This window comes from Microcaecilia unicolor, chromosome 2, assembly GCF_901765095.1.
Source record: "Microcaecilia unicolor chromosome 2, aMicUni1.1, whole genome shotgun sequence".
Taxonomy (NCBI): domain Eukaryota; kingdom Metazoa; phylum Chordata; class Amphibia; order Gymnophiona; family Siphonopidae; genus Microcaecilia; species Microcaecilia unicolor.
In genome coordinates, this window is record NC_044032.1 from 535,610,804 (window position 1) to 535,623,128 (window position 12,325).

At 50.8% G+C, this 12,325-nt stretch overlaps 1 protein-coding gene across 1 annotated transcript in view; it reads left to right on the forward strand.

Annotated features, from left to right (window-relative positions):
* The first annotated feature begins 965 nt into the window (after positions 1-965).
* LOC115461465 (phosphoglucomutase-2-like) overlaps positions 966-12,325 on the forward strand; it is a 124,590-nt gene continuing 113,230 nt past the window's right edge. The window contains 1 exon segment of the mRNA XM_030191285.1: positions 966-1,289. Coding sequence (XP_030047145.1) covers positions 1,215-1,289 — 75 coding nt within the window. The 5' untranslated portion in view covers positions 966-1,214.

Here is a 12,325-nt window from a genome sequence, read left to right on the forward strand (position 1 = left end):
CCCTAAGCAAACTGCTTTGAATGTAGTTGTAAAAACCACAGAAAGGAGGTATATCAAGTCCCATTCCCTCTAAGTGGCAGGAAATGCCAATGCAACTTTCCTTCTGGGTCAGGCAGATGTGGTAATCTGGCTTTTTTTAATGGTGTTCTGGGTTTTGGCTTCATTTATCAGGGAGATGCCTGTATATTGGTAGGATACTTTGAGGCATATTTTCAAAGCACTTAGCCTTCCAAAGTTCCATAGAAACCTATGGAACTTTGGAAGGCTAAGTGCTTTGAAAATATGCCTCTTTGTGTACAGGGTAGGGAAACATTGGTTTCTGCCAGTGCTCTACAGTGGCACATTGAGGGTTTTACTTTACTAAGGTCTTTCATATAGACACAGAATGGGAAAACAGCCTTAGTAGATCAGGTCCTCAATGACCTAGCAGACCACAACAGGAATGCTGTACCTCTTTTCTACTAAGCTTAAAGTGAAGAAAATGCAGGAGGGTACAGCAACAGGTCCTAAGTTCAAAAGAAAATTTAGCAACCCTTGCCTTAAGCAACTGTATTTAAGTTATAGTAGAATGTGTGTTCATAAATGATGCCCTATACCTCCATAGAAATATCTAGGGAGATGTAAGCATCAACTATGAACAAAACATTTTTCAATCTACTTTAATACCATTGCCTAAAAGACCTATATATAATATAAACTTACCATGCTTAATTTTGTTGCCCCTTTATTATTTAGCATATGTCAAATGTCTAACATCTAAAACTTGTACCCATAGAAAAAATACGATATAATTAAAAATATCGTATATGCGCCCATAATCATCCAGCGACGATACGGGTAAGTTAAAAAAAAATCAGGAATGCCCTAAAAAGGCTGCCTCTTAGAAGCCAGGAAATCATTTGCAGCAGCCTTTACTTTCCACCCCAAGTCTCACGCTCGCCTCACTCACCCAGAAGCCTTTGCGGTTACATTTGGGGTTTTTTCCTCCTCGCCCTCTCTCTCTCAGGTTCATCTAATTCCGCCGAGAACGTAAACATCCTTGAACTCTATTGACCGCTACTAGGCCTGGGTTTGACTCAGAACAGAAGCAGATTCAAACGTGTCTCGCCTGTGGTCCCACCCCACCTCAAACGTCACTGGAGACAGTTGGATCAAGCAGCCGATTGGCCAAAGGTGGATAGCAGCAACATCCGTTGAGTTTGGAAGCAGGAGATATGGACGTGCAGGTGGTGGCTATCGAGGATGTGGTTCTGAACGGGGCTGTGCGCGAGTGGCTGCACAGGGACAAGGTGAGAGTCTAACGGCGGGGTGTATCCTCGAGTCCGGGCGCTTCCGCTCTCACTGAGGCTTCGTGTTCTCGTGCAGGTGTTTCGTGTCCTCTCGCGGTGAGGTCAAGGGGGGGGGGGCCAACTGACTGCCATAAGTTCTCTGCTGGGGGTGACCCGGTCCTAGATGGCTGGAATCCAGTCATGTTTTCAAGATTTCCTTAATGAATATGCATGAGATTTGTTTGCATGCACTTCCTCCTCTGTATGCAAATTGATGTCATGCATAGTCGTAGTAAAAATCTTGAAAATCCGACCTGGCGAAATGATTGGGGTGCCATTCGCAATATAGATTACCCGGCTTTCTCAGGGCACAATGAAATACCTTGCTCAGCACCCACAGATCTGACCCCCATGACCTTTGGCCTCCCCTCCAAGTTTTGATGGATTTTAAGCAATGTAAAGATGCCCCAAAGTCTTCTAGACTATGAGCCTTGACAGCTCTAGTTTCTTATTAGCTGGTGACCTTCAGCCCCAATCCCAGTTGCTGTCCTTTGTTGAACTTTCACATATCATATACCAGCTTTAATGTTCTTGTAGGAACTGTCAGTGTCCTCTCCCCAGATTTTGTTAATATAGCATTTCTGAGCAGGGTATTTAGTTTTGTGGGGTGTGTGTTTGAAATGTTGAGTGTGAAATATTTTAAATATTTTTTAAATTTCTTTTTCTTAAAAATGAAGATAAAAAATGAGGCACTCTCCTTCCAAAAGAGTGCTTCCCCTTTCTCCCTGGGAGTTACATCTATACAGTAGTTGGGAATTTCAACACAGCTACATCCTCATTGCTCAAATTTTAATTTTTTAAACGTGTCTTTTATTTGTTAACAATTTTATTGACATTCAAGGAACCATTACACATTCATCTTTCAATGACATCGGTTCATGTAATATCTCAATAGACTCCATGTCAAAACCTTTTGAACATCAAATTATTTTCTATACAAAAGAATTAACCAACAGTCCTCCCAAATAAGCCCACACCCCCCAACCCCTAGCCCCCTTCCATACTTTGCCCCTTACCCTCCTCTTAGCTTCTAAGCTCCCCCCCATCCCACCTCTACCTCCCCCCTATTAATTCTCCCACCTACCCCCCCCCCCCCCCCCCCCCCCCCACAATCTCCATGCTGATCCCAGCTGTAATATGCTATGAAGAGCCATCTTTGGCTCAAGATCCACGCGGACCCCGGAACTCTACACCATACCCAATTTAAATATATCTTTTAAACTTTTTTAAAAATGAAATCACAGATTGCTTTGCTGCTCCTACTGATAAATATCTGGCTATGATTGCAGGATGAGTGGCCATGTGTCAGTTGGGTTCTGTATACTTGTGTCTTTGACTGGATGGAAATGTAGAAACAATTTAATGGTCGATAATGACCAGTAGGCCTATCTAGTTTGCTCTGTTTCATTCTCTGTGGAATGCCAAACACCTCACTATATTGCTGGCTTTCCCTTAACTTCTTTCTAGGGATCCTATTTGCTTGTTATTCTTTTTAGTTGTGTTTCACTGAGCAATACTCCCTTTTGGGGAGGGTTAATCAGGCTGTCTGTCCACACATGAAGAACAGTAGGAGGCAGCAGAAGAAGAAAATGGAAACAAGTTGGCTTTAAAATGTAGGGAGAAAGGAAAAAGAGTGAAAGCCAGGGAGGAAGGAGAAGGGAAAGTTAAGTACCAGGGGAAGGGGAGGAAGAAAGGGAAACTTGCCATTGTGTCAAACTGTAAAGGTGCACTTTTCATCTTGTCTCTGCGTGTTTCTCATTTGGGAGGCTGCTCCATGCATTCACCACCTGTATTGTTTGTGCATCTACTCCTATTGTCCCAGATGGGGAAATAGAAAATTACCAGCATGTCATCTGCTACGTGGTACCTTTTTGAACCTGGACTGCACAATGGTGTTTTTAAGTCACAATTCTCTATTATTATCCAGTATGTGCCAAGATTCTTCGGAAATGGTGACCTAAAAGTGTGTGGCTTCAGAAGAAATTTGGTTTGGTCCTGAGGGACAAAGGTTAAAATTAACTTAAAGGCCCTGGTGTAGAGATGAATTCTTACTCTGTGTGACAGAATTCAAAAAGGGATGGGATAAACACATAGGGTCCTGTAGTTGAGGAAATGTAGTCTTCTTTTCATACCTGGTATACAGCCAAGGTAGAATCAAAGCACAATGTAAATGACTTGCACTTCAAAAAAGGCATAAAGGGGTGGCCTGAACAGAGTGGCAGGTATAACTGTAGCCAGTTTACTGGGCAGGGTAGATGGACCTTACTGGTCTTTGTCTGCTGTTATTTACGATGTTACTGTGTCAGTCATCTTCCAGTTGGATGCTCAAAAGGAAAACTGGTGTCCCATCCTGGAACTATATTTAAAAACATATGGCCTAATATTCAAAAGCACTTACCTGGATAGCAGCACCTGCTGACTGGATAAATGCCACTGAGCAGGGGCTCCTGTGGATTGTCAGCAACCCCATCTAGATATCACTGCTGAAAATTGTTACAGACCGCCCCCAGTCTAGCTGGGCAAGGTGCAAAATTATCTGGAGAGCGGTGGTATTTAGTGCTGCTGTTGAGAAAACTGTCCAGACACGTTCAAACAGGAAAATTGCTGACCTAAATTATGCAGATAGCAGCACTGAATATTGCTGTTATACGGATAACTGCGGCAGTTGACGGTCCATCCAGAAAGTGTCCAGTGCTGATTGTTCAGGAGTGTTTTTGAACTCCGACTGATTACTGGGTGAATGACTTAGAGGCAGATGCACTAAAGCTTAATGAGCCTTTAATGACCCTCCAACGAGGAAAATTTGATCCGTTGCATGCATCAAAGGGCTTTTACCGAGGAAGCCAGCAGCTAACGAAAACGGAATGGAGATGAGCAATTAGTATGAAAACCCCATTGAAACGAGATGCACTAACCTTTTCCGATTGCCTTTACGCAGGAAAAAGGCAGGAAATCTAATGAGAGGTCTGGACCTCTCGTTAGGACAGCTCTGTGCCAGGAAAAATAGTAAAGTGAAAAAACAAACAAACTGTGAGCCAATCCCAGCGCATTAGCAGAGCTAATAGCACTGTGATTGGTCAAAAGGAAACTGAAAGGCACAATCCATAAACAGAAGCCTCTACAAGCCCCAAGGAGTTCAAAAATATTTTTTTTCTAGGCATGCATCCCCGTCCTCAGACTGCAAACAAAACACAAGCACATGGCTCCCAAATCAAAAAAAAAAAAAAAAAGGGTCGGGAGGGGGCAAAGGCGCTCGTCAGGAGCGTCGCCGTTCCCCCCTGCCCCACTTCCCCCTGCATTCTAAATTAAAAAGCAAGAAGAAAAGCAAACGTACCTTTAGCAGCCCCGGCCCCCCTCCCTTCCTCACTACTCTGTCTCCCCTCAGCTCCGCCTCCTGACATCCTCCGCCCTGTGCCCCGCCCCCTCTTGGGGTCGTCGCCGCCATTCCCCTCCTCCATCGGGCCCCCCTCCCTCTTACCGGGACCGTGCAGCGCCTCTCTCCTCTGTCCGAAGGCGCTGCACGGGCAAGAAGAAAGCTGATGCCTGTCTTCGCACAGCTTCGGTCGCGCGTCTCTCTCCTCCTGCGCCCACCCCTGTCCGACGTCGGTAACCTACGTAGGTTACCGACGTCAGACGGGCGGGCCCAGGAGGAGAGAGACGCGCCACAGAAGCTGGGCGAAGGCAGGCATCAGCTTTCTTCTTGCTCGTGCAGCGCCTTCGGACAGAGGAGAGAGGCGCTGCACGGTCCCGGTAAGAGGGAGGGGGGCCCGATGGAGGAGGGGAATGGCGGCAACGACCCCAAGAGGGGGCGGGGAACAGGGCGGAGGATGTCGGGAGGCGGAGCTGAGGGGAGACAGAGTAGTGAGGAAGGGAGGGGGGCCGGGGCTGCTAAAGGTACGTTTGCTTTTCTTCTTGCTTTTTAATTTAGAATGCAGGGGGAAGTGGGGCAGGGGGGAACGGCGACCACGGGTGGGGGGGGGGGCAAGGACGGCCATACAGGACGCTCCTGACGAGTGCCTTTGCCCCCTCCCGACCCTTTTTTTTTTTTTTTATTTGGGAGCCATGTGCTTGTGTTTTGACTGTGTTTTGACTGTTTGTGGCATGCGCAGAGCAGCTAACATAACGCTTGGCTGCTCTGCGCATGATTTGGGGGCCGATTAACGATGTGTATTGTGATTCTTTGATACATTGTACGTTTCAATACCGATCTCAGCATGTGTGACTTTTTTTTTTTTGGTGCATTCTTCGTTATTTTAAAATCGTTAGGGACTTTAACGATTTAGATTTTTTTACGTTTGGTTGCTGCATCTGCCTCTTAGTGAGCAGTTAATCTCTTACTTCAGACAGGCAACATGAAAAACAGGAAGGAAACAAATAAACACTGGGCATTTTTGCTTGGAGTCTTCCTGTCAGTTTCCTTCTTTGGTGGCTCCAGTACTTCTCTGAATTTTTCTCCAACGGGGAATTTTTGGCTTCTCTTGACTGCCTAGTTGGCAATCTGTTCCCAAAATATGGCGAGACTTTCTTGATATAAACACTTGCTAGACATCCTCTTCCCCAGAAACTTCAGTTCACTTTTGCTTCTGGGTGCAAGTCCTCTCCTCCAGCTGGTCATAGGCTATGCAGAGTCTCTCCTTCACCTTGTCTTTATAGTTGAAAGGATGGATGATCTTTCTAATCCTCTTTTTACCGTGGGCCTAAAGTCAGCATGTGAGATCCTAGCTAGTAAGGAGCTCTGCGTCCTACACAATTACCTTGGCAGAAAGGAGGTGAAAGGTGAAGAGTCCCTTCAGAACTCTCCCTTTCCATATCATCTTGCTGATCAATCCATAGACTGGTGGGTTGTGTCCATCTACCAGCAGGTGGAGATAGAGAGCAAAATTTTGCCTCCCTATATGTGGTCATGTGCTGCCGGAAACTCCTCAGTATGTTCTCTATCTCAGCAGGTGGTGGTCACACACAGCAGCAGCTCTGGCTAGGCCTCCAAGCCTAATTTTTAGGTTTTGTTGAGTGCCTGGGGTTGAGGGCTCTTCTTGAGCAAGTGCAAACCTGGTGGCGCCAGGTCCCTCCTTTTCTCCCCCCTCCCGCTGGCTCCGTAAAAAAAAAAAAATAAATAAAATTTTGGACGCTCTTAAGGGCGTTTATTTCGACGTTTATTTAAACGTTTATTGCAGCTACTCACTGGGACACCAGGTCGTTACAGCTTGGAGCGAGAAGCAGGTAATTTTTACCTTTTTATAGCGGGCAGGGGGTTCCCCGATTGATCTCCACGTGGCCTATGGCGTCGGAGGGAGAGGGCGCGAAGAATCGCTCCCCGGATCGCGTGTGCGCTTCTAGCGGGGATGCGGGGGTTTTAAAGTCTGATTCGCCCTTGTTGGGTGTCAGTTTGGAGGCCGGTCAGTGTCCCGGGTCTTCCTCCGGCGCGGCGGTTTTTCCCGCCATAAACGCCCATCCCCCGCTGCTCGCCTCCGCCATCTTGGCCGGCCACTCTGCTCGGACGGCTTCTTCTTGGGCCGCCCTTGAGCTGGGAGACGTTCATGCCATGGCCGCCCTTGATTTGGGCGACGGCAAAAAAGCGGCTAAAGTTAAGCGCCGTTCTTCCCGCGCGGCTCCTTCGCGGAGTGTCGCGCCGGACGCCATCTTGGATGCGCAGCATGTTGCTCCCCCGCTCTTGCGAGCGCCGGTTGAGAGTGCGTCTAGGGCTGTGGCCCAGGCTGCTGAAATTCACAGTCTGGGGGGTTTCTCCCCCGAGTTTATTTTGCTGCTGCATCAGGCCTATGCAAAACTCTGCCCCTTCTCCCTTGTCCGATAACGGGGTTGAGGCCCCCGGAAGTAAACGCCCTCGGGTGGATTCCCAGGCCTTAGAGGACGCTGTTTCCTCTGATGTAGATGAGGGCAGCGTATCTGAGTCTCCCAACGGTCCTTTGGGGATTCCTTGGAGGAGACGGATTCCCGCTCGGATGGAGCGGATGACCCCTCTGCAGCGCGGATCTTTCGCTCAGAGGATTTGCCCAACCTGTTACTGCAGGCCATGAGCATTTTGAAGATTTCCTCGCCAGAGGACGTCTCTCCCTCAGCCCCTGTTGGCTCTGCCATTATGCTGGGGACGAAGCGCCCGCCTAGAACCTTCCACGTGCATGATGCCATGCACACCTTAATTTCGGCTCAATGGGATGTCCCGGAAGCGAGCCTCAAAGTGGCTAGGGCTATGTCCCGCCTCTATCCTTTGCCTGAAAGTGATCGTGAGGCCTTTATTTGGCCTACCGTGGATTCTTTAATCACTGCGGTGACTAAGAAAACGGCGTTGCCGGTGGAAGGTGGCACGGCCCTAAAGGACGCCCAAGACAGAAGATTGGAAGCGGCTTTAAGGTCGTCCTTCGAGGCGGCTGCCTTAAGTTTGCAGGCCTCAGTTTGCGGCTCCTATGTGGCCAGGGCGTGCCTGACGATGGTGCAGCGGGCTTCCCCCTCGGATCCTTCTTTGAGGGCTGACTGGCCGGCCCTGGAATCGGGCTTGGCTTATTTGGCAGACTTACTGTATGATGTCTTGAGAGCCTCGGCTAAAGGCATGGCTCAGACAGTCTCTGCGCGGCGCTGGCTTTGGCTGAAACATTGGTCTGCGGACCACGCCTCTAAGTCCCGCCTGGCTAAGTTGCCTTTTAAAGGCAAGCTGCTCTTTGGGGTCGAGCTGGACAAAATTCGTGACCGATCTCGGCACGTCTAAGGGCAAGAGGTTACCAGAGGTCAGGGCTCGGGCCAGTGCTCGCCCTGGTATCTCCAGAGGACGGTTTCAGGAAGCCCGTCGGTACCGCCCGGGCAAGTCGGGCTCCTCTGCCCCCTCTTCCTTCAAAAGGAACTTCTCCCCCAAGCAGCATTCCTTTCGCAGAGACCGCCGTCCCGGAGGTACGCCCTCCGGTCCTCCCCCAGGGTCTCGTACCCAATGACGGGGTCCTGGTCCATGGCCCAGTGCAGATTGGAGGACGCCTGTCCTCGTTTCTGGGCGAGTGGACCAGGGTAACTTCAGACGCTTGGGTGCTGGAAGTCATCAGAGACGGCTACAAGTTAGAGTTCTGCCGACCCTTAAGAGACAGGTTTGTACTCTCTCCCTGCAAGTCTCCGGTCAAAGCTGTGGCAGTGCAGCAGACCTTGGACAACCTGATCCGCCTGGGTGCGGTCGTTCCGGTGCCAGAAAATCAGATTGGCAAGGGACGTTACTCCATTTACTTTGTGGTACCAAAGAAAGGAGGTTCTGTCCGGCCTATCCTCGACCTCAAAGGGGTCAATCGGGCCTTGAAAGTGCGGCACTTTCGCATGGAGACTCTCCGCTCTGTTATAGCGGCAGTGAAGGCAGGAGAGTTCTTGGCTTCCTTGGACATCAAGGAAGCGTACCTGCATATTCCCATCTGGCCTTCTCGACACTTCCAGTTCAGAGCCCTCCCTTTCGGGTTGGCTAATGCTCCGCGGACCTTCTCCAAAGGAATGGTGGTCATCGCGGCCTTCCTGCGAAAGGAAGGAGTACAAGTCCATCCTTATCTGGACGACTGGTTGATCCGAGCCCCCTCTTATGCAGAGTGCGGCGAAGCTGTGGACCGGGTGGTTGCTCCTTTGAGCTCCCTGGGGTGGATCATCAACTGGGAGAAGAGCCAGCTGCGCCCGACTCAGTCCCTGGAGTATCTGGGAGTTCGATTCGACACCCAAGTGGGCAAAGTGTTCCTGCCAGACAATCGGATTGTCAATCTTCAGGCTCAGGTGGACTAGTTCCTAGTAGCCTCTCCTCTTCGGGCTTGGGACTATGTGCAGCTGTTGGGCTCTATGACGGCCACGATGGAAGTAGTGCCCTGGGCCAGGGCTCATATGAGACCACTACAACTCTCTCTGCTGCAGCGCTGGACTCCGATGTCGGAGGATTATGCTGTGCGCCTTCCCTTGGTTCCGGCAGTGCGCAAGGCGCTGAGCTGGTGGATGCAGACAGACAAGTTGTCTGCAGGAATGCCTCTGGTGACCCCGGAGTGGATGGTCGTCACGACGGACGCCTCTTTGTCGGGCTGGGGAGCCCACTGCTTGGGAAGGACAGCGCAGGGGCTCTGGTCTCCTGCAGAGGCAAAGTGGTCTATCAACCTCCTGGAACTCAGAGCCATTCGGTTGGCGCTTTTGGAGTTCATCCCGGTACTGGCGTTGAAGCCAGTACGGGTCCTGTCGGACAATGCCACGGCTGTGGCCTATGTCAACCGCCAGGGAGGTACCAAGAGCGCCCCTCTAGCCAAGGAGGCCATGAATCTATGCCAGTGGGCGGAAGCGAACCTGGAACAGCTGTCAGCGGCCCACATTGCCAGAGTCATGAATGTCAAGGCGGACTTTCTCAGTCGCCATACCTTGGAGCCCGGAGAGTGGCAGCTATCTGCTCAGGCGTTCTTGGACATCACGATGCGCTGGGGCCAGCCGAGCCTAGATCTGATGGCGTCATCGGCCAATTGCCAAGTGCCGCGCTTTTTCAGCAGAGGACGGGACCCTCGATCCCTGGGAGTAGATGCTCTTCTCCAACAGTGGCCGACACAGGAGCTTCTCTATGTGTTCCCGCCCTGGCCCATGTTGGGCAGGGTGCTAGACCGGGTGGCAAAGCATCCGGGCCGGATAATCCTGGTGGGTCCGGACTGGCCCAGACGTCCCTGGTATGCGGGCTTGATCAGGCTCTCAGTCGACGATCCTCTGCGGCTGCCAGTGGAGCAGGGCCTGTTACATCAGGGTCCCGTGGTGATGGAGGATCCCTCCCCCTTTGGTCTTACGGCCTGGCTATTGAGCAGCAGCGTCTGAGAAAGAAGGGCTTCTCAGACAAGGTCATTGCCACTATGCCGAGAGCGAGCAAGCGCTCTACTTCTTCTGCTTACGCCAGGGTTGGGCGTACTTTTGCAGCGTGGTGTGAAGCAGGCTCACTTTCTCCCTTCACTGCTCCAATTTCTTCAGTGTTGGCGTTCCTGCAAGAAGGTCTGGAGAAAGGCCTGTCGCTCAGTTCCCTTAAAGTCCAGGTAGCGGCTCTGGCTTACTTCAGGGGCCGCCTGAAGGGTGCTTCCCTGGCTTCGCAGCCAGATGTGGTGCGCTTTCTCAAGGGAGTTAATCACCTGCGCCCTCCTCTGCACTCAGTGGTGCCTGCGTGGAATCTCAACCTGGTGCTAAGAGCCTTGCAGCAGCCGCCTTTTGAACCCTTGTCTAGGGCAGCTCTGAAAGACCTGACGTTGAAAGCAGTCTTTTTGGTGGCTATCACTTCAGCCAGAAGAGTTTCCGAGCTCCAGGCACTCTCATGGCGAGAGCCTTTTCTGCAGTTCACTGAGGCAGGAGTGACTATTCGCACAGTGCCTTCCTTCCTGCCCAAGATTGTTTCTCGCTTCCATGTGAATCAGCAGCTCTGTCTCCCTTCCTTTCGTAGGGAGGACTACCCAGAGGAATACTCTGCTCTCAAATATCTGGACGTGAGACGAGTCATCTTCAGGTACTTGGAAGTGACCAATGATTTCCGGAAATCGGATCATCTGTTTGTCCTGTTTGCAGGTCCTCGTAAGGGTCTGCAGGCTTCTAAGCCTACAGTGGCAAGATGGGTCAAGGAAGGCATTGCAGCGGCTTATGTGGCCGCGGGGAAGGTGCCGCCTATCCAGCTGAAGGCTCACTCCTCTAGAGCTCAGGCGGCCTCGTTGGCAGAGGCCGGGTCCGTCTCCTTGGAAGAGATTTGGAAGGCGGCAACTTGGGCATCGGCCCATACCTTCTCCAGGCATTACCGCTTGGCTGTGGCTGCTCGGGCGGAGGCCCGGTTTGGAGCTTCAGTGTTGCGGTCAGGGATTTCAATGTCCCGCCCTGGGTGAGTACTGCTTCGGTACATCCCACCAGTCTATGGATTGATCAGCATGATGATATCGAAGGTAAAATTATGTATCATACCTGATAATTTTCTTTCCATTAATCATAGCTGATCAATCCATAGTCCCTCCCAGATATCTGTATTGTTTATATTCTGGTTGCATTTCAGGTTCAAGTTTAGTCTTCAGTTCCTATTCAGGAGGACTTCGTGTTCAAGTTTTTCAATGGATTCTTCAAGAGTTGAGACGAATTTGTGTTACAGTGAGCTGCTGCATTCCTCTCCCCTCCGTTTTATGGGGCTGGATTGAGACATAAATTCTGCCGGCGCTCCCTCCCGCTTCGTGCGGCTGTAGGGCAGCTTTGTACCCCTCCCGCTTCGGCGGTGTTAGGGTCAGTCAGCTCCTCCCGCGGTTGCAGTTGCAGGATAAGCCAGATCCCCCCACATCGGCGGGGTGGTGTCCCTCCCCCGCTCCGCGGGGATGAGCTGGACGGATTCCCCTCCCCCACTTGTGTGGGGATGAGCTGGGTTAATTCCCCTCCCCCGTTTCGGTGGTGGTGAGCTGGGCAGAGTGTCCCTTTGTGGGTGTAATTCTCTAAGTGCTGAGTCCTGCGGATGGAGCTTGGATATCGACATACTGAGGAGTTTCCGGCAGCACATGACCACGTATAGGGAGGCAAAAGGATTGCTCTCTATCTCCACCTGCTGGTAGATGGACACAACCCACCAGTCTATGGATTGATCAGCTATAATTAATGGAAAGAAAATTATCAGGTATGATACATAATTTTACCTTTTATTACTTTGACCTCATAACTTCTTCCTTGGCAGTGGTGTACAGTTGTGGGGAGTGGGTTTTGGGAGGCTCAGCACACAAGGTAAGGGAGCTATGCACCTGGGAGCAATTTCTAAAGTCCACTGCAGAGCCCCCTAGGGTGTCCGGTTGGTGTCTTGGCATGTCAGGGGGACCAGTGCACTATGAATGCTGGCTCCTCCCATGACCAAAGGGCTTGGATGTGGTCGTTTCTGAGATGGGCGTCCTCGGTTTCCATTATCGCTGAAAATCGGGGATGACCATCTCTAAGGTCAACCTAAATTTTGCGATTTGGGCCTCCATGACCGTATTATCGAAATGAAAGATGGACGCCCATTTTGT